Source organism: Malaclemys terrapin, chromosome 1 (assembly GCF_027887155.1).
Source record: "Malaclemys terrapin pileata isolate rMalTer1 chromosome 1, rMalTer1.hap1, whole genome shotgun sequence".
NCBI classification, from domain to species: domain Eukaryota; kingdom Metazoa; phylum Chordata; order Testudines; family Emydidae; genus Malaclemys; species Malaclemys terrapin.
The window spans coordinates 141828863-141853598 of NC_071505.1; the positions used below are offsets into that span (position 1 = coordinate 141828863).

At 44.2% G+C, this 24736-nt stretch overlaps 1 protein-coding gene across 5 annotated transcripts in view; it reads right to left on the bottom strand.

The window, feature by feature from the left end:
* Nucleotides 1–3468: 3468 nt before the first annotated feature.
* The window catches only part of CASP2 (caspase 2), a 35597-nt gene continuing 14329 nt past the window's right edge, over nucleotides 3469–24736 (bottom strand). For 4 of the 5 annotated variants that reach the window (XM_054041127.1, XM_054041118.1, XM_054041108.1 and 1 more), the window contains 3 exons: nucleotides 14560–14709; nucleotides 14265–14374; nucleotides 12337–13586 (listed from right to left, as the gene is read on the bottom strand). In XM_054041127.1, coding sequence (XP_053897102.1) covers nucleotides 13452–13586; nucleotides 14265–14374; nucleotides 14560–14709 — 395 coding nt within the window. In that variant the 3' untranslated portion in view covers nucleotides 12337–13451. Of the gene's footprint in view, nucleotides 3516–12336; nucleotides 13587–14264; nucleotides 14375–14559; nucleotides 14710–24736 lie in introns of those variants that run through there. The other variant, XM_054041133.1, reaches the window with a different exon arrangement.

Here is a 24736-nt window from a genome sequence, read left to right on the forward strand (position 1 = left end):
TTTAAATTAAATCTCAGGAAAAAAGTTGCTAACTGTAGGAACAGTAGGAAAATGGAACAGACTGTCTAGGGAAGTTGTGGAAGCTCCTTCACTGGAGGTTTTCAAAAGGAGGCTGGATAGCCATCTGTCTTGGATGGTTTAGACACAACAAATCCTACATTTTGGCAGGTGGTTAGACTGGATGATCCCTGCAGTCCCTTCTAACCCTATAGTTCTATGTTCTAATTAAAATTCAAGTGGCAGCTGTGACAGAATTGGGACTATCTGAATCAAACTGTGAACTCCATTTTGTATTGTAAGCTCAATTTTGTATTACAACCTCCTTTCTGTGTCATATGCTGAATAGACAAAACAAGACACTTTATTGTAATCAACCAAACTTGATATCTTTTTATAGTGAGATTACAAGTTAGTTTGACAGGATCTATTTTCTATAAACTATACTGATTGGCAATAATTATATTACTCTCCTTTAATTCTTTACTGAGTCTCATTATCAGTCACCCCATTATCTTGCTCAGCTAAAGAAGCTAGACAAATTCAAACTGGAAATAAGGTGTACATTTTTAACAGTGAGAGCAATTAATCATTGGAACAATTTACCAAGGATTGTAGTGGATTTTATATCACTGACAATTTTTAAATCAAGATTAGATGTTTTTCTAAAAGATATGCTCTAGGAATTATTTTTGGGAAGTTCTTTGGCCTGTGCTATATAAGAGGTCAGACTAGATGATCACAATGGTTCTTTTTTGGCCTTGGAATCTATTAATCTATTTCTTGTCCCAGACCCAGCTGGCTTATAAGCAGGTGGGTCCCAATGATTGGGTCCACTTGCAACAGACTGATATCTCTCCACTGCTGTAGTGAACCAAACTGTGACAGAGACAATGAAGAGTAATGATGAAATTTCAGAGAAACAATTCTGGGAGTGGAGATATGGTTCTAGAATGCTATATTTTATTTATTATTACCACCGTAGTGTCTAGGAACCCTAGTCTTAGGGTTCTAGAATCTGAACTGTGGGGGGAAAAACAAGCACCGGTGCTCAAATGTAAAGATCAGCTTTGGGGAGTGGTTTGTTTGGTTACAATCTACATTTGAGACTATTTTAATGATTTGTTAATGCTTGGGAGGGTTGTGATTGTTTTATACATCTTTTATAGGCAGGATTATAGTTTTGAAAATAATTGGTCTGGACTTTCATTATTGTTATTAAGTGCCAGCAGCACTCTTGGCATAGTTGAGCTGGATCACATGTTTAAGTATATGAACATTGCATCATTCTTGTTCACATAGCTATTAATTAGTTGTGCTTCTCCTCAGAGCATCATCTGACATATACAGGCATTTGTCATTCCATCTCTTACTTCCAGCACCCTCTGCGATTCCAGTTTTGGGACAACATGCAGCTCCTGACAATATACCTTGACTGAAACATGCAGCACCCCCTTATAGTCAAGCCTTGTCCTCTTACACAGTTCTGCTAGTGCTACGGTCATGATCTGGAGCCCCTTTATAAATCCAGTTTTGGGGCTCATCTGAGCTCTAACAGTGGACGTCAGTCTTGATTTGCAGCTCCCACTGCTGTTCAAGTCCTGAGGTACATACATACAGTGATGAGCTGCCAAAAGCTTAACAACCGGTTTCCTCCTCACCCCACGAGGGGGTCATGGCCCGCCCCCACCCCCCGGGACTCCTGCCCCATTCAACCCCCCGCATTCCTTGATGCTCCCCCTGGGACCCCTGCCCCATCCACCCCCTTCCCTGTCCTCTGACTGCCCCCCACCACCCCATCCAACCCCTCCTCTCATTCCTGTTGGCCCCCGGGACCCCTGCCCTATCCAACAACCCCTTCTCTCTGTCCCCTGACTGCCCCTGGAACCCCTGCCCATGACTGCCTCCCACCGCCCCATCCAACCTCTGCTCCTTCCTGACTGCCCCCCTGGGACCCTTGCCCCCATTCAATCCCCCTGTTCCCCACCCTCTGACCGCCCCGACCCCTATCCACCCCCAACCACCACCCCAAACTCCCCCACCCTCTATCCAACACCCCCTCCCTGCTCCCTTACTGAGCTGCCTGGAGGTGGCTGGTGGCGCTACAGCTGCGTCGCTCGACTGGAGCCGGGCCACACCTCCTGGCTGGAGTCGGGCCATGCCGCCACCGCGCAGCGCCTGGAGCACCAGGTCAGGCCGAGCTCGCAGCCCACCGCCCAGAGCATACGCTGGCGGAAGGGTGAGCTGAAGCTGCGGGGGAGGGGGAACAGCTGGGGACTAGCCTCCCTGGCCGGGAGCTCACGGGCTGGGCAGGAGGGTCTCGTGGGCCACCGTAGTGGGTGCCCACCCTGCCCCACCCCTAAGAGCCAGAGGGACCTGCCATGGGGCGAGGTGGGGAGTCAAAGTCCCGGCAGTGCTTACCTGGTCCCTCTGGCTCCTAGGGGTGGGGTAGCATAGCTAGGGAGGGGAAAAGGGGGTTACCTGCCGCGGCGCGGGCAGCCCTCCTCGCACCCCCCTGCCCCAGCTCACCTCCGCTCCGTCTCTGCCTCCCTGGGTCTGAGCGCGAAGCCGCCGCTTGCTTCTCAGCCCTCCCAGGCTTCCCGCGCAAACAGCTGATTCGCGGGAAGCAGGGGGTAGGAGAAGTGGGGCGGAGTGTTCAGGGGAGGAGGCGGAGCGGAGGTGAGCTGGGGCTGGGGGCAGGAAGCTGCCGGAGCACCCACAGAGTCGGCGCCTATGGTGCCACTTTAAATTTAAAAGCCCTTGGACAACCTGTTCTAAAAGGGCTTCTAAATTTAACATCCGGTTCCCGCAAACCGGCTCCAGCTCACCTCTGCATACATACACCCAGTACTGCTGATGCACTTCAGTTGTGACCCGCAGCACTCCCAGCTATTTCAATCCCACCCACCAGTTGTGCTACATGAAAAGAATAAGGTATGTTAGTAAATTTTTCTCCAGCTCTGCCATTGCCACTCAATTCTGCAATACCTGCTATAACCCACTGAGCTCCTCCAATGCAGCCAGAAGACTGGAAGAAAGCTAATGTGCCAATATATAAAACGAGTAAATGGATGTCCTGGGTAATTATAGGTTTGTCAGCCTGATATTGATCCCAGGCAAAACAACTGAATGGCTGATATGGGACTGGATTAATGAAGGGTAAGGAGGGTAATATAATTAATACCAGTCAACATGGATTTATGAAAAATAAAACTTGACTAACTTCTTATTTGTTTTTTATGAGATTACAAGTTTGGTTGATAAGGGTAACAGTGTTGATGTAATATACTTAACCTTCTGTAAGACATTTGATTTGGTATTTCTTGACATTTTAATTAAAAAACTAAAATGATACAAAATTAACATGGCACACATTAAATAGATTAAAAATTGTCTAACTGATAGGTTTCAAAATGTCATTGTAAATGGGGAATCATCATCGAGCAGGTGTGTTTCTCATGGGGTCTCACAGGGATTGGCTCTTGTCCCTGTGCTATTCAACATGTTTTGTCAATGACCTGGAAGAAAAAAAGTTTGCAGGTGACACAAAGATTGGGTAAGTGGTAAAAACTAAAGAGGACAGATCATTGATACAGAGCAATCTGGATCGCTTGGTAAATTGGGCACAAGAAAACAATATGCATTTTAATATAGCCAAATGCAAAGTTATACATGTAGGAACAAAGAACAATCCATACCTACAGAATGGGGGACCCTATCCTGGGAAACAGTGACTCTGAAAAAGATTTGGAGGTTATGTTGAATAACCAGCTACAATGCTGTGACCAAAAGGATTAATGTGATCCTTGTACAGGTAAGCAAGGGAATCTTGAGTAGTAGTATGGAGGATATTGTATATGGCACTGATGTGATTGCTACTCAAATACTGTGCCCTGTTCTGGTGTCCACAGTTCAAGAAGAATATTGATAAATTGGAGAGGGTTCAGAGAAGAGCCATGAGAATAATTAAAAGTTTGGAAAACACACCTTATAGTGATAGACTCAAGGAGCTCAGTCTGTTTAGTTTAACAAAGAGAAGGTTAAGGGATGAATTGATAACAGTTTATAAGTACCTGCACCGGGAAAAAAATTATGATAACAGGCTCTTCAATCTAGCAGAGAAGGTACAACAAGGTCCAATGGTTGGAAGCTGAAGGTAAACAAATTCAGATTGGAAATGTGTACATTTTTTAACAGTGAGGTAATTAACGATTGGAACAGCACAAGGGTTGTAGTGAATTTTCATCACTGGCAATTTTTAAATCAAGATTGGCTGTTTTTTAAGGCATATGCTCTAGTTCAAACAGGAATTAATTCAGTCCTGTGTTACACAGGAGGTCTGACTAGATGATCTCAGTAGTCCATTCTGGTTTTATAATCTATAAATCTATTAATCTTAATTGCAGTTCTCCCAGATATCATCCTCAAACCTAGAGATTTACATCACCATAACTTGATACTAATGCTCAGCGCCCCCTGCTATTCCAATCCTGGGCTCCTCCAGACCACTCCACCAAGAAACCTCAGTTCTGACCTGTTATTTTAGTCCTACACTCTCCACCCAACTCTGCTAATAATTCAGTCCTCCTGACCCACTCAGTACGTCTTGTTCTTCTAGACTTGGCCCCCTGAAAGCTTAACCAATGCACACAACCTGCTATAGCAATCATGGGCTCCCTCCAACTCTGCCGATGCCCTCAGTACTGACATGCAGCACTCTCACCATTCCAGCCCTTGAGTGTTTGAGCAGAATGGTGTGAATTTATTCCATACATTTGAAAATTGCAGAAATAGGAACCAAAGCCTTAAGTCACTTAAAATCAGGATTTGAAATCAAGTTTTCAGAGGAGAAAGTAGTGTGGCTGACCCTAGAATTAAAACAGCTTCTCATTGACCTGGATGGAACTGGGCCTCAGGACAAGGCAGTGCTCGTTTGCAGCACTCAGATGAAAAGTATTAGATATTGCTTTCCCATCAGACCAAATGCAGTTCAGCCTGACAGCCTCCACCCCAGCACCTCTTCTATTGCTGTACTGTACAACACATACCCAGTGGGTCTGAGTGCCACTCAGCCACCACCATCCAGAGGAGGGCTAGGATTCCATCTGCATTATTCCCTAGTCAGTCTGGATGGGAGGACACTCCTCTTCCTCCAATAGTCAAAAGACAGGGTTTCTCCACTGCTGTGCAGATGAATACCCCTTCCTCTGACAGCCCTGGGGAGTGAGAGACCGGGGAGCACAAGGGACCCCAGTTTTCCTACTAAACACTGACCCTTAGAGTCTAACACACAGCACTGCAGAGGACTGACCCCTCAGGCCCCACAACACACAGTACTGCAAGGGACTGACCCCTTGGGCCCTGTAACACACAGCACTGCAGGACACTGACCCCTGCAGCACCCATAACACTAGACGATGTAGGTCACTGACCTCTAAAGGTGCCCACAACACACAGTAGTTCATATGACTGACCCAAGGGCACCTGTATCACAAGCACTAACCCTCTAAGGTGTCCATAACAAAGGACTATGCAGGGCAGTTGCCCCCTAGGACACCCATTATGAAGGATAGGGAAGGGCACTAACTCCTTAGGATGAGTATAACGGGGCAGGGGAGGGCAGGACACTGACCTCTATGGCTGGCTGTAACTCTCCCAGGGGAGCAAAAGCTCAGTTTGGGGACTAGCAGCTGGGTTTCCCATGCAGCAGTGCAGAGCACTCCCCCTTATAGGCACTGGTCCAACCTCCCAGGCATTCCCTTCCTGTCCTTCGCCAACTTCAATAGTGCCAGTTTACAGCACATTGGGAAATACCATTTCCCTCTCCCTCATCCTGAGGGGATATGCTTCTGGGGTAACTGGCTCAGGCAAACCCCCTCCAAGTTCTTCCTTGGGGGAATAAGGAAAGAGGGCTGGGGATAAATGAGCGATTTACCCCTTGTATGCAGGAGGGAGCAATCGTCCTAAAAAGCACAATCCTCTCCCCTCCTAGAAAGAGCTTGGGCAGTGCTCTCCTTCAGGGGGATTTGGGGAGAGGAAAGAACTGGAGAAACTATTCTAGAAGAACTGGTGTTTGGAGGCAGCAAGCTTGAAGATTCCCTGTGGCTCCCATGCATGGCCTTGTGAAAGGTTATCCAGCTAACCAGAAGAGAAGGGAACCAGAGATTGCCTCCTGCAGGGCTGTTCTGCTGGATATCTGGGGGCCCAGGTAGGAGACAGAGAAATGGAAGGAGACTAGAGGAGTCATGCAGGTGTCATACTCACCAGAGTCTGCTGGTACTGAAATGCCTTTTTCGGAGGGATGTCCCCAGTCATATCCAGAATGAAAAAATATTGGGGAGGGGAAGGTATGCGGGGAGGCGTCTTCCCTTCTGCCTCCCCACTGCAGGATTATGGAATGGGAAAAAACAGAGGAGGGAGTCGGAGTGCTCCAGCTAAGAGTCCAGAGAACCTGAGAGTGAAGGTTAGGGGCGGGGAGAGGAGAAAGAGGGAGAGTGTAACCAGAGACCCCCCACTCTGTCCATACTCTGACACAGCAGCCGCTTCTCTGCTCTAATATCTGTCCCTGCTGCACTGGCACTGGGACAGCTCAGTAAATTAAAAGGTGATAAGATTTCTGTCTCCCTGCTCAGACAGCATTGCTTCTCCATCCAAGGCCGGAGACAGGGAGGGGTGATTGAATGGCAGGTTCTTGGGGCAGAAGGGGCTTGATGGCACTTGGAGGCTGGCGGAGAGGAAGATTAAAATTGGAGGGGATGAAAGTTAAGAATCATCCAAACTAGATATAGGGAAACTGTCATCTAGGCCAATGCTTGAAGGTATTTATGCACCCAACTCCCAATGATATAAATGGAAGTTAGGCACCTTTGAGGATCTGGACCCTCGTCTATTGGGGCCTGTGCAGGATTATTCCCTACAGCACAGTCCCTAGTACAGTTTTGTGCATTTCAAATGTCCCAGATGATAAGACTGCTACAGCAACCCGTGGGAGACTATTCTACGTTAAATCTCACTGTGCACATAGATGCCCTCACATTCAGTGTACGTTTTTTTGTTTTTTAGTTATTTCCTATTACTCCTGGTTCTATCCCTTAGCCCACCCACCCCCGAGCATTTGTTTTCCCTCCTTGATGTTTACACTCTTGTAGCCAGTAATCATTCCACACTATCACCTTCATTTAGTCAACCTACGTTTACTACAACTCTTGTATTTCTCATTTCCTTCTTTCTTCTGAAAACCAATTTTTTCATCATGTCCACAAGAAGAAACTTTTATAACTCATTGTAGATAAACTAATTTAATGAAACCAGCTGGAAACATAAATGCCTTACTAGGCCACCTTACTATTGTCATCCACGTGCCTCCCTCTCTGCCATTTGTCTGTTGGGAGGCCTGTGGGAGGCCCGTGCTTGTTTCATGTCAAATTTAGATTGCAGGCTCCTCTGGGTCCTTTGTTTTGTTGAGGCACCTCCCAGTTTTGGGAGCACAGAAATAATAATGAATAGTCACATCCTCCACCGCCCCAATCACTTTTGTGGTTCTGAAAACCCTGCACTTCGGTAAGTGGGTGCCCAGAATGGAATGCATGCTCTAGATCTGATCTCACCACTACTATCTTTTGAAAAACTCTAGTTCCCTGCTCTTCGTGTATGGCTCCAAACCACAGTGGCCATTATGTCCTACCATATCCCATTTTGAAGATGTCTAATCAAGTTGCTGTTCTCTATCACATCGAATGCTCCACAGGCTCAGTGCTTCCCAGGTTTCTCCCTACTGTTAAATAATTGTATTTTTGCCTAGACTGAATTTTTCCAAGTTAAAACATTTTTATCCTGCCTATTTTTCTAATCTCTACAGGTTGCTTTAATTATCTCCATGTCCTCAGTGCTGATTGTAACTCCTTCCACTTTAGCCTCATCTGTATCATTAACATACTGCTTGTCTTCTCTTCCAGATTATTACCAAAGATCATAAATAAGAACAGACGAGACCCCACCCCTAGATACTTTCCCAGTGCAGCATGTCTTTGTTCTTCTGCCAGATTTCAACCCATGCAAATGTTGCTATCCAAGCTGAATTTAATTCATTTTCCAAATTAAGATCAGAGTTTCTGGGAGAAACAGAAGAAAATGGTAAATATTTTCCTTAACAGTGCCCCCCATTATCCCATTCACTACCTGCTGTGCTGCAGTGGAGAAGTAAGCATACAATATATACTTTGACCCCTGGGCAGATGATAATCATAGAATATCAGGGTTGGAAGGGACCTCAAGGGGTCACCTAGTCCAACCGCCTGCTCAAAGCAGGACCAATCCCCAACTAAATCCACAAATGGCCCCCTCAAGGATTGAGCTCACAACCCTGGGTTTAGCAGGCCAATGCTCAAACCACTGAGCTATCCCTCCCCCTGCATACATTGCAGTGTCCCCCTAAAGCCCTGTGCATTCAGGCACCAGCAGTATTTTGCAAAAAAGTGCAGCTCAAAGTTGCTTTAAAGGACAGGCAGCAGCACAGATGGACAACAGAAGATGTACAGATGGACGGAAACTACCCAACTGATAGATTTGTAAAAGGCTTATTTATAGGAACCCCTTTGGCTAGCATTAACTTTTTCTTGTGTGTCTTCTTTTCCCTAAAAGCCTTAAGTGATCCTTTTAGGGGTTTTTTTGTTTTTTAAATCAAATCTTAATAGTTTATTAAGGCACTTTGAAAATGAAGAATGCAAGCAACAGGAACAGCCAGAGGAATATAGCATTGGGTGCTTACTACTGCATCTTCATCTGCCTCAAGTACTCCAGTTCTTTTTACAATTCTCCAGTTACCTTCTACACTGCTGGATTTTAATAATTCTTCCATTGTACTTCACTCACAGATTTCTTCACAAAGTCTGGAAAATGAGGCAGGGAAGTACGAGGGGCACGGACAGCAGAAGAGACGGTGATGGGTGTTTTTGAGGGAGATGGGAGGAAATGGCTCCTTGACTTATCTACAGTTCATTTGTAAACTCTTTGGGGCTTAGTCACAGAAATGACTCTCTATAGAAGATTGAGTAATCTTTCACTGGTAATGGGACTGGGTTTTATCCCCTTCAGCCTTCTCTGCATGCATCTCTGCAGCCACTATGTGGCTTCCCATTGGTACTGCACTTTTGCCCCCATACACAGGTTGCAAAAACACTAAAAGCATGGGACAGGGAGATGTCATTCAGGGGAACCTTTATGATGCCCATTTCTGTGAAATTCGGTGGAGTGGGGGGCCTTGGGGAAAGAGATGATTAAAAAATCCTCTGCCTATATTTTTCCTCAGTGTGGGCACACTCCTTAATAAATAGACTCTCAGTTTTAATGGCAGGTGCTCTGAACAAAGGATAATACCCTCACTCTTGTGGGAGATTTTCCAGGACCTGATTCCATTCACATCTTACCAGGCATACCCACACTAAGGCTGATCACTGCTGTAAGGAAGTCTGCATCATACCGCAGTCCCACTGTTCCTCAGTTGGGCACACTCCCTACACCAGAATGCCTGGGCAATAGCACAAGAACACAACCCCCCAAGCAGAGTCCGTGGGCACATCTGAACAAAAGCTCATTCATAATTCTCTCATACACAAAGTTCCATTATGGGGGTAAAAAACAGAGGGAGCAGTGTTCCAGACAGGAAACGAGGCACAGATATAACCAAACATTAACTCTGTATTTTGGCATCCAGAGGCAGTACATACAGGCATACAAAAAAAGTATATATGAAAGTGGCAGTGACATTGAGACCTGGTGCAGCTCTACTGGATTTCCCTTCACCAAACAGAGAGGAGATGCCGCATTGACACGCATCCATTGCGAAACACCAGAGGAAAACTTCTCATCCAGAGAGGAAATACCCTTTGAGTTGCTATCTTGAGCTCCAAGGTAAGGTGCCAACTGGCAGACATGGTCACTAGTATTCTGCTCCTCAGCTGCTGTGTGTAGGTTGTATATCTGTGCAGCAAACCTTTTAACTGGAAGAATATGACCTTCATATCTGCTAGGCAGAGCAAGAAGGAAGGAGACAAGCAGCCTTCTGGCCTCCCTCCAGAAATATTTTAAAATAATTATTGTAGGAGGGGTGGGGAGAGTTTATAAGAAAGATCCTGGGAGAAGGAAAGAGTAATCCAGATGAGAGGACTGCTAACACACTGCCATGGAGTAGGGAAAAAGTAGGCTCAGAAATTCAGACCTTAATCCAGCACTCCTGGGATTTGCTTGCCATGAAACACAAGAGGACAACAAAGGGAGAGTGCAGAATGGCCCTCTATCTCCCTGATCACACTCAAGGGCAGGTCCTGAAGTGGGAGACATTTACAGTACTGTAACTCCTCGCTTAATGTTGTAGTTATGTTCCTGGAAAATGTGACTTTAACCGAAACGATGTTAAGTGAAGCCAATTTCCCCATAAGAATTAATGTAAAAAAATTATATACACACACTATAAGTTTTAAACAACAATTTAATATTGTTAAATCATCAGCAGGTGCTGGAGTCAGAGGGTGGAATATTTGTCAGGGAATGCCATAGTGCTGAATGATGAACTAGCACTTGGCTGAGCCCTCAAGGGTTAACACATTGCTGTTAATGTAGCCTCACACTCTACAAGGCAGCACAAATGGAGGGCAGGGAGACAGCATGGCAGACAGAGACACAGAGAGAGAGAGAGAGAGAGAGAGAGAGAGAGAGAGAGAGTGTGTGTGTGTGTGTGTGTGTGTGTGTGTGTGTGTGTGTGTGTGTGTGTGTGTGTGTGTGTGTGTGTGTGTGTGTGTGTGCGCGCTCCTTTAAGTACGCTGACCCCACTAAGTACATTGCCTTTTTAAGTAGATCAGCAAGTTGAAACAGCAGCTGCTGCTAGCAAGCTCCCTCCATCCTGAGCCCTGTCATGTCCCCCCACCCCCACCGAGATGGGGTAAGCGGAGCAGGGGGGAGGGGGACACCCTGACATTGGCACCCCTCTTCTCCCCTACCTTTCTCCCCCACAGCAAGCAGGAAGCTCCCGGGAGCAGCTCCAAGGCAGAGGACAGGAGTAGGGTTACCATATTTCAACACTGAAAAAAAGGGGACACTCCACGGGGGCCTGGCCCTGCCCCAACTCTGCCCCTTCCCCATCCCCGGCCCCGCCCCTTCCCCAAAGCCCCTGCCCCAACTCTGCCCCCTCCTCTGAGCACCCTGCATTCCCCCTCCTCCCTCCCGCTCTGATCTTGGTTGGGGGTTGCTAAGTGCTTCCCTGCTCCCCACTTGCCCTGCAGCCTCTGTGACCCCTGCCCCCCACTCACCCTGCAGCCCCTGCACCCCCCGCCTGCCCTGCCCCTGCACCCCCCAGGCCCCTGCAGCCTCTGTGACCCCTGCTCCTCACTCGCCCTGCAGCCCCTGCTCCCCCCGCCTGCCCTGCCCCTGCAGCCTCTATGCCCCCGCCTGCCCTGCTCCCCCGCTCACCCGGCAGCCTCTGCCTGCTGGGGGCTTCAGACGCTCGGCAGCGTGGGTCCCTGCAGCCCCGGCCACAGCTTCCTTCCTGCCGCCGAGCACATTCCCCGGCCTGTCTGTCCCCGCGGGAAACAGCTCCCGCGGCGCCTGGTTCCAAGCTGCGCGGGGCCACAGGAAAGGTCCCCCAGTGGCCGGGGGGGTCCCCGCCCATGAGGGAAGCCCGAGCCCCCCCCGTTCCCCACCTGAGCATTGTAGCTGAGGCAGCTGGGCTGTGCTGTGGACCCGGCGGATCGTGGTGGGCGGACCCTGGCTTATGCCTCCCTATTTCCCCGGACATGTCCAGCTCTTTGGAAATTCCCCCCGGACGGGGATTTGAGCACCAAAAAACTGGACATGTCCGGGGAAATCTGGACGTATGGTAACCCTAGACAGAAGCAGCACATGGCAGTGGGGGGAGGGACAGCTGAACTGCCAGCAATTGATAGCCCGCTGGACAGCAGCCACACAGGGAACTTAGGGGAGTGGAGAGCTGATGGGGGGCTGCTGGTCCATCCTGGTTCCAAGCCCCCACCAGTGAGCTGCAACAGGCTGCTCTTTCTGCAAGCGGAGGACAAAGCAGGCGGCTGCCAAACAACATTATAAGGGAGCATTGCGCAACTTTAAATGAGCATGTTCTCTAATTGATCAGCAATGTAACAAGGAAACAACATTAACCAGGACGACTTTAAGTGAGGAGTTACTGTACTGGAAAAGAGAATGCATAGATAGATTCCAACAGATGGAGTGTCCTACTCCATCGCTTCTCTCTGACTGGCCTTATGGACTGATCAGTGGACAAGCAAAGATCTCTAGCTGCCCATAGTTGGGGAAGCAAAAGTTAATGGGGGGGGGGGGGGGGAGTGAAACTGAATTCTGCAACTCCCCCCATTTTTTAAAGAAACTTTAAACAGAAAGAAAATCACTGTGATGAAGAAACAAAGTGACAGGCTCTTTGCAAAGAAAAAGATTTATACATTTCTTAACCAAAAGACAAGGAATCCACAAGCCTGGCACAGTTTATAGACTCATCAGAAGCCTGCTGAAGTATTTGAATGGTCAGAAAACCATAGGAATTAGATGTGGGTGTTACAAAAACTGTGCACTAACTCACATTTGGAACTCATGAGGGAAACAAGCCTGGAGTTCCCAGATTCAAAATATTTCCAAGACAGAATTAGACTTCTAAAATAGAAACATACCTTTGCTTTCAGAGCTAGATCTCAACAATGTCTTTTCCAGCTAATCTGAAATTCTCTCCTATGGCTATAGAAAACACATGCAAAATATCAGGACTTAAACACCAAACCAAAGTAGATGAGTGTATACTGGAAATGAAGAGAAAACCTTCACCATGGGACTTTCAGTAGTGAGAGATTCTGTTTTACTGGGAGGAAGGTCTCTCCTGACTTCAGGGAGGGGCATCCCTTCCTGTCCTTCACAGCTATAGACCCTGCTGCTTGGGAAACCAGGAAAAGAACTTTTTAAAAAGTCATAACAAGTTAAACGGTATAAACAAAATTAAGCAGCAATTTATAAAAACGATGTAGAACTTATTTTCTTTAGAAACAGACCCAAGTTTTCCAAAATTTAAAAAGGAAAGGCTGATTCTGATTTCACATTCCTGGCTACCAATGCCCACAGGTTTCCTTTCATTCAGAAGGTGCTGCCATCACTGCCCTGATTCCCCCATTGATTCCCCCTGGCCCAGCAGCTAAAAGTGAGACAAGCCAGTGGAACATTAAGATTTTAAACCTTGAACTGAGTTGCGGGTCACCAACAGTTGTAAGATTCTCCCAGACAGAGAGGAGTTAGCGAGATTCACACAAGCAGGAAGAGCACCCAATCTTGAAGGGACACTTCCCGTTGTGGGCTGCGCTGTCAGATGCCCAGACTGACAGCAGTAAAAGTATGGCTGTCCACATTAAAGCTTTGTCAGAACATCCGTCAGAACAAGAACAGCAGGGTTAGTTCCTAGGAACATAGCCAGGGAATAGGTAAAGGTCTTGGCAGAGTGTGCTACAGTACTCGGACATCTCCTTACATCGGTGGAACTCTGTGCCAGGGGCATAGCCTTCTCGCTGCTTGATTAGTCTATTCACCTGAAAGATGAAAGAAACAGGAGGCGGTTTGAGAAACAAAGGAAACAGAGCTAAGGAAAACTTCATTCCTGGGGTATAAGTGATACAAGCTCCAACAAACAGATCAACCAGTTAATCCAATCCAAGGCTCTCTCAGGTAGAGGCACCATAGAGAATTAGTTCTAGGGAACTGCCTCAGTTCCTCCTAGCAGGAGGCTCTATAGATAATGGTGCAGGAGCAATGGATGTAGGGGGCTCTGCCATGGCCATTCACAGCAGGAGGTACCATGGAGCAGTTTTTCCTCCAACTTATTTGATTGCAGCCCCTCTTCTGTGTGTTTGTAGTTGTTTATGCCCCCCACGCCACCACCACACAAGTATATACCGCTGCCCAGCTCTGAAGGCAGAGTGGAGAACGGCAGCTGCTGGCCAAGCATTGCCACCCTCCGCTGCTGCTGGCGATGGTGCTGTCTTCAGAGCTGGGTGCCTGGCCAGCAGTTACTGCTCTCCTAAAGCTTCTCACATCTCCTTAGAATACATTCTGCACCTCTCCCAGGGGTGGACGCCCCCTAGTTTGAGAACCTCTGCTGTAGAGTGTGAGGCAGGAGCACTCTTCTGTGGGCAACTCAGGCCTAAGAACTTGAAGCATAAGACACTGCAAGAACCAGGCAAATGTAGGAGAGGGGTGTCTCAGCTTACCTTCACCAACATGTCAGCCACATGCATGTTTTGAGAATCCTCGGCAAACACAGAAGTGAGAGCCTCAATATACCAGGATCCACGCTTGGTATTTCGCATGGCAGCTGTGCCTGAAAACATAAAAAATGCATCAGCCCATGGTGAAAATAGAGAGGGACAAACACAGGGAGATCCAGAGAAGGAAGTCTCTAGGGGACACACACAGGGGAACTGCTGAAGCTCAGAGGAGGGGCTACCACCTTTAACACCCTCACAGACAGGGAGATAGACACTTCCATGGGACCCTCCCTGATACCTTTCAGAGAGGCATAGCCACAGATCATGTCAGAACGTGTGGGCAAACGCAGCCTAGGATTCTCCTCTTTGTTGGCATCACTCTCCTCGCAGCCTGGAGAGTCAGAGCGCTCTTTCCCATCCCTCTGATCCACTCCCCGGTCTGTCTCATCTGAGGAGTGGGGGGTGGGGGAGACACACAAAAAAACAAAAACAGGGAAACAAGTTACTCCCAAACCTGTTGTGCAGTCTTCTCATATTCCCCCAGTCACTGAGCTCTATCTGCTTGTATAATGCTGGCTTCCTTTGTCCAGGACCCAACGCCACAGCTGTTAGCGCAAGAACACTTCTCTACAACTCCTGCATTTCTGTATCTGTCTCTTCTCAAATTTCAACAGAAAATCTCTTTTTCCTTGCCTATAACATTTAAACTCCTCTTTCCTTCTATATTTGGTCTTCTGTGATTACTGGAAGCAATAGTAACTCTGTTAATATAGTGCTGACTAAGCCCACACTATTATTGTAGTTAATTTAGTATCACTGCTGCAGTATCACTATCTGTTATTCAATGTCTATATATTACGGTAGCATAGCTTTATAATCACTGAGAATTTGAGTGTGTTGGGAAGTGGCAGCATTCTCTTTAAATCTTGGACACAACTCCAAATCCCAACTAAAATCCCAAATCTTCCCCTCAATCCCAGGATAGCAGGATGTTTCAGCTAAAATAGCAGTTCACAATGTCAACAGTTCCAACAGAACCCATTTAAAACTATTAGTTTTCTCTATCTGTAGATGAAATCAGGAATCCCTGCACTGGTTGTACTTTTGGACAGATTCTCTATACAGCCATAAAGACTAGAAATACTATTTAAAAATTAGAGCCTTGAAACTGCATGAATAGCTGGGGATACCAAAAAAATGCTAGCGTACAGCTCGCTGCAATGAACTGACTCAGTCTGACCAGACCAGGGATGACCTGAGTTCTGCATTCCCCTCTACACATCTAAAGGGGACCTGCAAAGAAAAAAAAAATAGTGGTTCTTTTTTAGTTCTTTATAACGTATGAAGACTGAAGGGGTTTTGGTTTTCTTTTTAATGTTTTTTCCCCTCCTGCATGTTTTCTACCTTAGACATTTCAAGGATATAAAGCCTGGTGTCTTCAGTGCTTTTTGCCAAGTGCTCTTTGGAAGACTCAGATCTGAACTGCAAGCTCTCAATCCTTAAATGAAAAGACCTGAGCATGGGAACAGAGATTGCCATACTGAATCAAACTCAAGATCCATTTAGTCCAGTGTCCTGTCTCTGACAGTAGCCAACTCCAGCTACTTCAAAGGAAAGTGTAAGAACATCACAGCAGGCTGATGGGAGATAAAGTCCCCCCTACATTAGGTCTCATGCAGGTCTTTAACTATCTTAAGTATGCTTAACATCCCTTCCAGAATTTGTTAGCATTAGTTGAGAATTCTGAACATTTTTATGGATAATTATGAAATGGTAGAGTTCATGATTCTAAGGAACGGTAGGAGGGAGAACACCACAATAAAGACAATGGATTTCAAGAAGGCAGACTTTAGCAAACTCAGGGAGCTGGTAGGTAAAATCCCATGTCTAAGGGGAAAAACAATTGAAGACATTTGGCATTTTTTCAAAGAGACATTATTAAGGGCACAAGAGCAAACTATCCCACTGCATAAGAAAGATAGTAAGTATGGCAAGAGACCATCCTGGCTTAACCAGGAGATCTTCAATGATCTAAAACTCAAAAGAGAGTCCTACAAAAAGCGGAAACTTGGTCAAATTACAAAGGATGAATACAAACAAATAACTCAAGTATGCAGGGACAAAATTAGAAAAGCCAAGGCACAAAATGAGATCAAACAGGCTAGGGACATAAAAGGAAACAAGACAACATTCTACAAATACATTAGAAGCAAGAGGAAGAACAAGGACAGAGTAGGCCCATTACTCAACGAGGGGGGAAAACAACAACAGAAAATGTGGAAATGGCAGAGGTGCTTTGTTTCAGTTTTCACCAAGAAGGTTGGTGGCAATTGGACATCTAATATAGTGAATGTCAGTGAAAATGAGGTAGGATCAGAATCTAAAATAGGGAAAGAACAAGTCAAAAATTACTTAGACGAGTTAGATGTCTTGAAATCACCAGGGCCTGATGAAATGCATCCTAGAATACTCAAGGAGCTGACTGAGGACATATCTGAGCCATTAGCAATTATCTTTGAAAAGTCATGGAACACACGAGACATTCCAAAAGACTGGAAAAGGGCAAATATAGTGCCCATCTATTAAAAGGGAAATAAGGACAACCCGGAGAATTACAGATCAGTCAGCTTAACTTCTGTAGCCGGAAAGATAATGGAGCAAATAATTAAGCAATCAACTTGCAAACATCTACAAGATAATAAGGTGATAACAGTTAACATGGATTTGTCAAAAACAAAATTGTGTCAAACCAACCTGACAGGGCAACAAGCCTTGGGGGGGAGGGAGGGGAAGAAAACAGTAGATGTGGTAGATCTTGACTTTAGTAAGGCTTTTGATACTGTCTCGCATGACCTTCTCATAAACAAACTAGGGAAATACAACCTAGATGGAGCTTACCATACGGTGGGTGCATAACTGGTTGGAAAATCGTTCCCAGGGAGTAGTTATCAGTGGTTCACAGTCATGCTGGAGAGGTATAACGAGTGGGGTCCCGCAGGGATTGGTTCTGGATCCAGTTCTGTTCAATATCAGTGGGGGAGGGATAGCTCAGTGGTTTGAACATTGGCCTGTTAAACCCAGGGTTGTGAGTTCAATCCTTGAGGGGGCCACTTAGGGATCTGGGGCAAAAAAACTTGGTCCTGCTAGTGAAGGCAGGGGGCTGGACTAGATGACCTTTTGAGGTCCCTTCCAGTTCTATGAGATAGGTATATCTCCATATATTATTATTATATTTAGATAAAGGCATAGAGAGTACACATATAAAGTTTGCGGATGATACCAAGCTGGGAGGGGTTGCAAGTGCTTTGGAGGACAGGATTAAAATTCAAAATGATCTGAACAAACTGGAGAAATGGTCTGAAGTAAACAGGATGAAATTCAATAAGGACAAATGCAAAGTACTCCACTTAGGAAGAAACAATCAGTTGCACTCATACAAAATGGGAAATGACTGCCTACGAAGCAGTACTGCAGAAAGGGATCTGGGGGTCATAGTGGATCACAAGCTAAGTATGAGTCAACAGTGTAATTCTTTTGCAAAAAAAAGCAAACATTCTGGGATGTATTAGCAGGAGTATTGTAAGCAAGACACGAGAAGTAATTCTTCCACTCTACTCCGTGCTGATTAGGCCTCAACTGGAGTAGTGTATCTAGTTCTGGGCACCATATTTCAGGAAAGATGTGGACACATTGGAGAAAGTCCAGAGAAGAGCAACAAAAACGATTTAAGGGCTAGAAAACATGACCTGTGAAGGAAGGTTGAAAAAATTGGGTTTGTTTAGTCTGGAGAAGAGAAGACTGAGAGTGGACATGATAACAGTTTTCAAGTACATAAAAGGTTGTTACAAGGAGGAGGGAGAAAAATTGTTCTCATTAACCTCTGAGGATAGGACAAGTAGCAATGGGCTTAAATTGCAGCAAGGACGGTTTAGGTTTGACATTAGGAAAAACTTCTTAACTGTCAGAGTGGTTAAGCACTGGAATAAATTGCTTAGGGAGGTTGTGGAATCTCCATCATTGGGGATTTTTAAGAGCAGGTTGGACAAACACCTGTTAGGGATGGTCTAGATAATACTCATTCCTGCCATGAGTGCAGGGGACTGGACTAGATGACCTCTTGAGGTCCCTTCCAGTTCTATGATATCCAGTCTCCTTTTGGATCTTGGGCACAATGACTGCCAGTGACAGAATTCCACAATCCAAAACAGTATTTCTTTATTGTGTCCTTTTGTTAGGAGACAGGACAACAGAATTACTCGCTCTACCTTCTGCAGACCCGTCACTGCAGACTTTTATCATGTGCACCATTGTCTCATTTTTAAGGAAGCAATCCCAATCTTTTCAGTCTCTTCATACAAGAGTTTTTCCAGGCCCTTAATCATTCTCCTCTCTTTTCTGAACCCCTCTAATGCTGCAATATCCGTTTGGAGATGGGATGACCAATGCTGAACACAGACATTATACATATGAGACTGCATACCATTCAGGGTGGATAAAAATCAATGATTTTTTTTTATTTTATTTTTTTAAATCAAAAATGAGATTTTTTTTTTATTTAAATAGGTTTTTTCCTCAAAAAGCATTTTATAAAAAAATCCGATCAAAAGATAGTTTTAACTAATACATAATAGCTCATATGTATCTCATCATGGAACAGGGATTATAAATTTTAATTCTATAGTATAAGACTATATATTCATGTAATGTTTAAGAAAAGGTTTGTAAATGAGTTCCAATAGTTCATCTTATGGGGTTCCAGGGGCTTCTGTATAGATTATTTAGGTTAATCTTTCTATCTACCCACTGGGACTCAGTGCTCAGTCTAGACAATACCATCAGAGAAGCTTAGTTTTGCAGTTCTCAAACTGTGGATTTGTGTTTCCAGAGATAACATGCTTGTTAACAGCAAAAATGTTTTAAAAATAAATAATATATAGAGGTGAGAAATAACAGCCCTCAACCCTACTGTCCCTCTGCAAGTTTGTATACAGAGTCAATCCCTTACCTCTCTCTAAAAGTGCAAAGTTTCATAAAGTTCAATGGATAGAAGATTGTTGGGGGCAGAATAGATCTGGACAAGGAGAATAAGTTTGGAGATAAATGTGAGAAGGGAGGGACAGGCAGTAGAAACAAAAGTGAAACTGTTTGAGCAGCATATTCCAGAAGTCTGAGGTCTTTCTGAGTGTAGCCTTCATTGATTTGAGATCTACCATACCATTCTCTCACTAGAAGGGAAAACCTATAATGGCAGCAGGCTGTAAAAGAGAGCCAGTTTGGGAATATTTTAATGAAGTTCCTCTACCTGTGGGTAAGACAGGCATGTGTGCAAAATGCAAGCAGTGCAACAGAGAAATGCAAGGCCTGGTTGCCCAAATGAAACATCATGAGAAGTGTTCCTTCTCAGGAGGAAGCTGCGTTGAAGAGGATGAAAGGAACATGTCTGAACATGCAGGATCTTCAGGTTGGTAGACTTTTATTTCATACTTCTTTCTTAAGGACTGCCTGCCTTCCTTCTGAACTATTCTTGAATTCCCATGTTTAAACAAAAAATAAATAAATAAAGTGTATATATATATATATATATATATATATATATATATAAAGTTGTGACTCTATGGTACTATCATTTTAGATGCAGTTGGGATAAAAAATAAGTAGCTGAAATAGGCAGATCTTTCTTTTACAATTTCACCTTTAAAGTAGTAATGAGTAATACTAAATGAGCAGTATGGTAATAATAATTAAATAACTGCATTGACTTATTTTGTTTAGGAGAATCCATCCTCAACATACAGGATTCTGAAGACTATCCACCTTCAAGATCACCATCATTTTCTATAATTTCAGAGTTATCTGCCAATGATAGTGTTTCAGTCACATCATGTATGTACAGTATATCACCTATAGCAAAAAGGAAAAAACAAAATCTCCATCATCCAGAAACAACCATAGATAAGTTTGTGATAAGAACCGGCAGATTACAAAGAGGTAATTGATGAAAAAAATTGCCCAGTTTGTTTATGCAACAAACTCTTCTTTCTACATAATTGAGAACCCACACTTCATTAATATGGTTCAGTCACTAAGACCAGGATACAGTCCACCCAACAGAGCAGATGTCACAGGCAAATTGCTGGATAAAGCGTACGAAAGAGAAATTGAGCAGTGCACAAAAGGTCTAGAGGGTAAAATTGTCTTGATGGGTGGAGCAATGTCCACAATGATCCTGTTGTATGTGCTTGTGTGACAACAGAAGAAGGGAATGTCTTCCTTACAGAAACAATTGATACATCAGGAAATGTACACACAGCAGAATACTTACAAGTAGCAGTAAAAGCTATAAGAAACTGTGGAAAAAAAAAATTCAAATGTCTAGTACGCAGCTTGGTCACAGATAATGCTGCAAATGTATCCAAAATGATAAGAGATTATTTAGAAGAGAGTCCAAAGCTAATAACATACAGTTGCAGTGCTCATTTGATTCACCTCCTAGCCAAAGACTTCAGTGTTCCAGAAATGAAGGCTAATGTTGTTGAAATTGCAAAATACTTCCATAACAACCACTTTGCAGCAGCTGCTCTGAAAAAAAAGTGGGAGGAACCAAGCTAACTCTCCCACAAGACACGTGATGGAACTCAGTACTGGGCTGTTTTGAACACTATATCAAGAACTGGCCTAATCTGATGACAGTTTGTGAACAAAATCATGAAAAAATAGATGGCACTATCACAGCAAAAGTTCTCAACATGGGGCTTAAGAGAAATGTTGAACACAAGCCTATTTCTGCAGCCTTGAACAAAATGCAAGGAAATACCTATTTTATTGCCGACACTGTTGAAATTTGGAAGGAACTGAGATCTTAAAGAGAAATATGCAACGACAGAGTTAAATTACAAGCATTACAAAAACAATGGGACAAGCACTATCTCCAGCTCATTTTCTTGCAAATATTCTTAACATTCAGTCCTAGTGTCAAACCTTAACTGCTGAAGAAGAGGAGTTGGCTATGACATGGACATCCAGCAATCATCCCTCCATAATGCCAACTATAATAAACTTCAGAGCTAAGGGTGAACCTTTCAAGAAATACATGTTTGCTGATGATGTTTTAAAGAAAGTCACACCAGTGAACTGGTAGAAGTCACTTAAGCAGTTGGATTCAGAGACTGTTGAAGTGATGATCTCACTTCTTCTGCCAGTGTAGAAAGAATATTTTCTCCCTTTGGACTAATTCATTCCAAACTGAGAAATCGTTTGGGACCTGAAAAAGCAGGAAAGCTTGTTTTTCTTTTCCAGATTATGAACAAACAGGAAAATGAAGGTGAAGACGACTGAGTTAGGTGCAGAAGCCAATATTTTACGTTTCTCATGTTGACCTAGCTGACAGTCAATTAAATGAAATATTTAAAAAAAAATTAAACTATTTTAGTTAAAAACAATTTTAACAAAAACCTGATTTTAAAAAACCCGAATGTTTAACTAAATTCAAATTTCATATGCTTGTTTTGTTAAAATATTATATGTTTGCTGTTAAAGAGAAAGAATCCAGAATACATAACGTTGTTTTAGTTAAATAAAAATTTAAATGTCTGTCTGGTGATGTTCGCCTCCTAGTGCAAGATGGCAAGAAAATCCTCCAAATATTAATGATTAACCTGCTAAATTGGAGATATTTATGAAGTCATTGGGAGGTGAATTATCTGCTTCAATTACCTTTGGTAAATGAAATAACTAAATCATCATTCATTTTCTGATATAGCTGTAAAACTAATCTGAAAAGTTTTCAAAATAAATCACTTAAATGTATAGTGTGTACTTTCTAAAAATGAAACCTACATCTATCTCTGAGTTGTGAGGAATATGTATTAAGGTTATAACAATCAACAAGAATGCACTTTTATGTAGAAATCCATGATTAAATAGAGTCTTCTTGACTAGTGTTTTAAATCATGATTTAAATCAATTTGATTTAAATCAAATCCACCCTGATCCTATTCTTTATGCATCAAAGCATCTTGTTTGTTTTTTAAAACCACAGCTGCACATTGAACAGAGGTCATCACTGAGCTGTCTATAATGCTGCCTAGGTCCCTTTCCTGAATTGACACAGTTAATTTAGAACCCTACAAGGCATATAAGTAGTTTAAATTTTTCCCTCTAATGTGCATTAGTTAGCATGCATCAACACTGAATTTCATTTGTCATTAAGTTACCCGTTCCCCCAGCTTGTTTTCTCCCAATTATTAGTCAGGCATTTACATTAAGCAGATGTTAACAAAAACCAGAAAAATTAATAATTTTAAATTGACTAATAAATAAATAAAGCTGTCTTCTCAATTGCTAAGGTTTCAGTCTTTGTATGGTCATACCCTAAATACTCTCTAGTCATCTTTAAAGACCGAAGACCTCGCGCAAGAACAGGGTAGATGAGGGTAGATATTTCTAATGGAAAAATAAGTGCAGGAGGAGAGGGGCTGGACGAGATGCTTTAAAACAAAAAACCTTTCAGAACTTCTTTACATCAGAAAATTTTTTAAAAAGGTACAAGCTCCTTTTTAAAAAAAAACATCTGCAGGTAACTCAGATGCATTTTCACTTCTGTACAAGAGAGCATCTGCTGGCACAACACAGGAAAATGTTATAATCACACAAAAATCTTACTGTATGTAGTTTCTACATCTACTACAGCATAACTTCAAGTCTTTATGATACTTTAAAAAAAGATAATCTGAACACCTTTTTGCCCAAACATTCGTATTTAGGTCCAGTTACAAAAATTTCTTTCAGAGATTTGGGAGATTTTCCAAGTCTGAATTAAATTCACCAAACTCAAATGGTGGACTTAATTTTGCTTAAACACTCCCACCTCCAGACATGAGCTTTCAGCCCAAAAGGAAAATTTGTAAGGAAGTAACAAGCAACAATGAAGAGGGGTAGAGACTTCAACAGGCATCTTCAGACTTCATTGCCACTGACAAAGACAGAAAGACAGCTTGTACGACAGATGCTCTACAGAGAGGCTGTGCTGGATTGTATCATAGCAACAGGGCCAAAAGGAGGATATCACTTGGAAAGGGTCCGCATGCTGTAGGGCCATGTTGGAGTTATGAAGGGACCAAGAAGTGAGAAGCATGGAGAAGAGGTAAGTGTGATGGCAACAGCACAGTAGAGAAAAAGGAGACAGCTACAAGATTAAGAGGAGATTGGAAAAGGGGCAATGAGACCAGTAGGAGACTGTGGTTTTGTCGACATTGGTGGCAGCATGTGGGGTACATGTAATATTATTTCTGGGGGATTTCCAAGCCAAAAAATTAAAAATTCTACGCACAATATTTTAAAATACTGTATATTTTATTTGTCAAAACACCACAATATAATCATGCCAGTTTCAATTATTTTGGTAATTTATTTCAAAATATCTGTCAGCAAGTATGTCTGTAACAATACAGACCAAAAAAGAGATTCTAGTAATTTTTTTTTTATTACACAAATAGATTCCTTACTAGGCATATTAATACAGAACTTTGAGTAATCCATTTATATTACAATACCAAATTGTATTTCCTGCACCTGTCAGAAGCAGTGAAAAAGCTTGTGGGAGTCAGAGGTAACGGAGGAGCTGAGGGAGAGGGAAGGAGCCTGGAGTGAACCTGGAGGGTTGTTGGGTGTGGGTGTGAAGTATAGAACAGGGTATTTTTTGTTTTTTTTTTGGGTGGGGGGGATTGTTAGGGAGTTGGGGAGCCTCCCCCATGTAGACCCCAAGCCTCTCCCATTCAGTCAGGCACATCTGTCCCTGTCCTGGCACCCGCCGTCCATTCCCATGGGTGTCTGCAGCTGCCTCCCGGTGTCCCTGCAGCCCCTCTCCCCCATCCTTATGTGACCTTGCACCCCCACTCCCATTCAGCCCCTGGTTCAAGGCTGTCACCCCACTAGCTCCTGAGCCTATGCCCCAGTCTGTCCCCACCCCACACTAGCCATTCTGAACCCCCCCCCCCCCCCCCAGTGACACCCCCCAGAAGCCCCATGTGCCCCACTCTGTCCTAACCTGACTCCATGGGCAGGGTGCTGTGATGAACTCCTCCTCTGGGAGTAATGACAGGCAGCTACACACAGCTGTGAAAAGCAGGCTGTGGTGTGGTTACATCTGGCAATGAAAGGCAGCAGGGAAAGGCTCCGGCAGCTCCACCTGCCAGAGCCTTTCCCAGCTGCCTCCCCACTGCACAAGCCTTTCCCTGTTGCTTCAGCCTTTCACTGTTGTGAGGAAAAGGCTCCAGCAGTGGGACACTACACTGCTAAAACTGGGAGGCATTGCTTGGGCATGTAGAGAGCTGCACAGGGTATACATCCTAAGGTTCAGGCAGGTGTCTACTCACCTAAGCAGTGCCATATCAACTACTCTATTTGTGCTAGGGGTGTGTGCAGTGTATATACTCTACATGCTGCCATAAGAGTAGACATAGTGCATGGATGGAAAA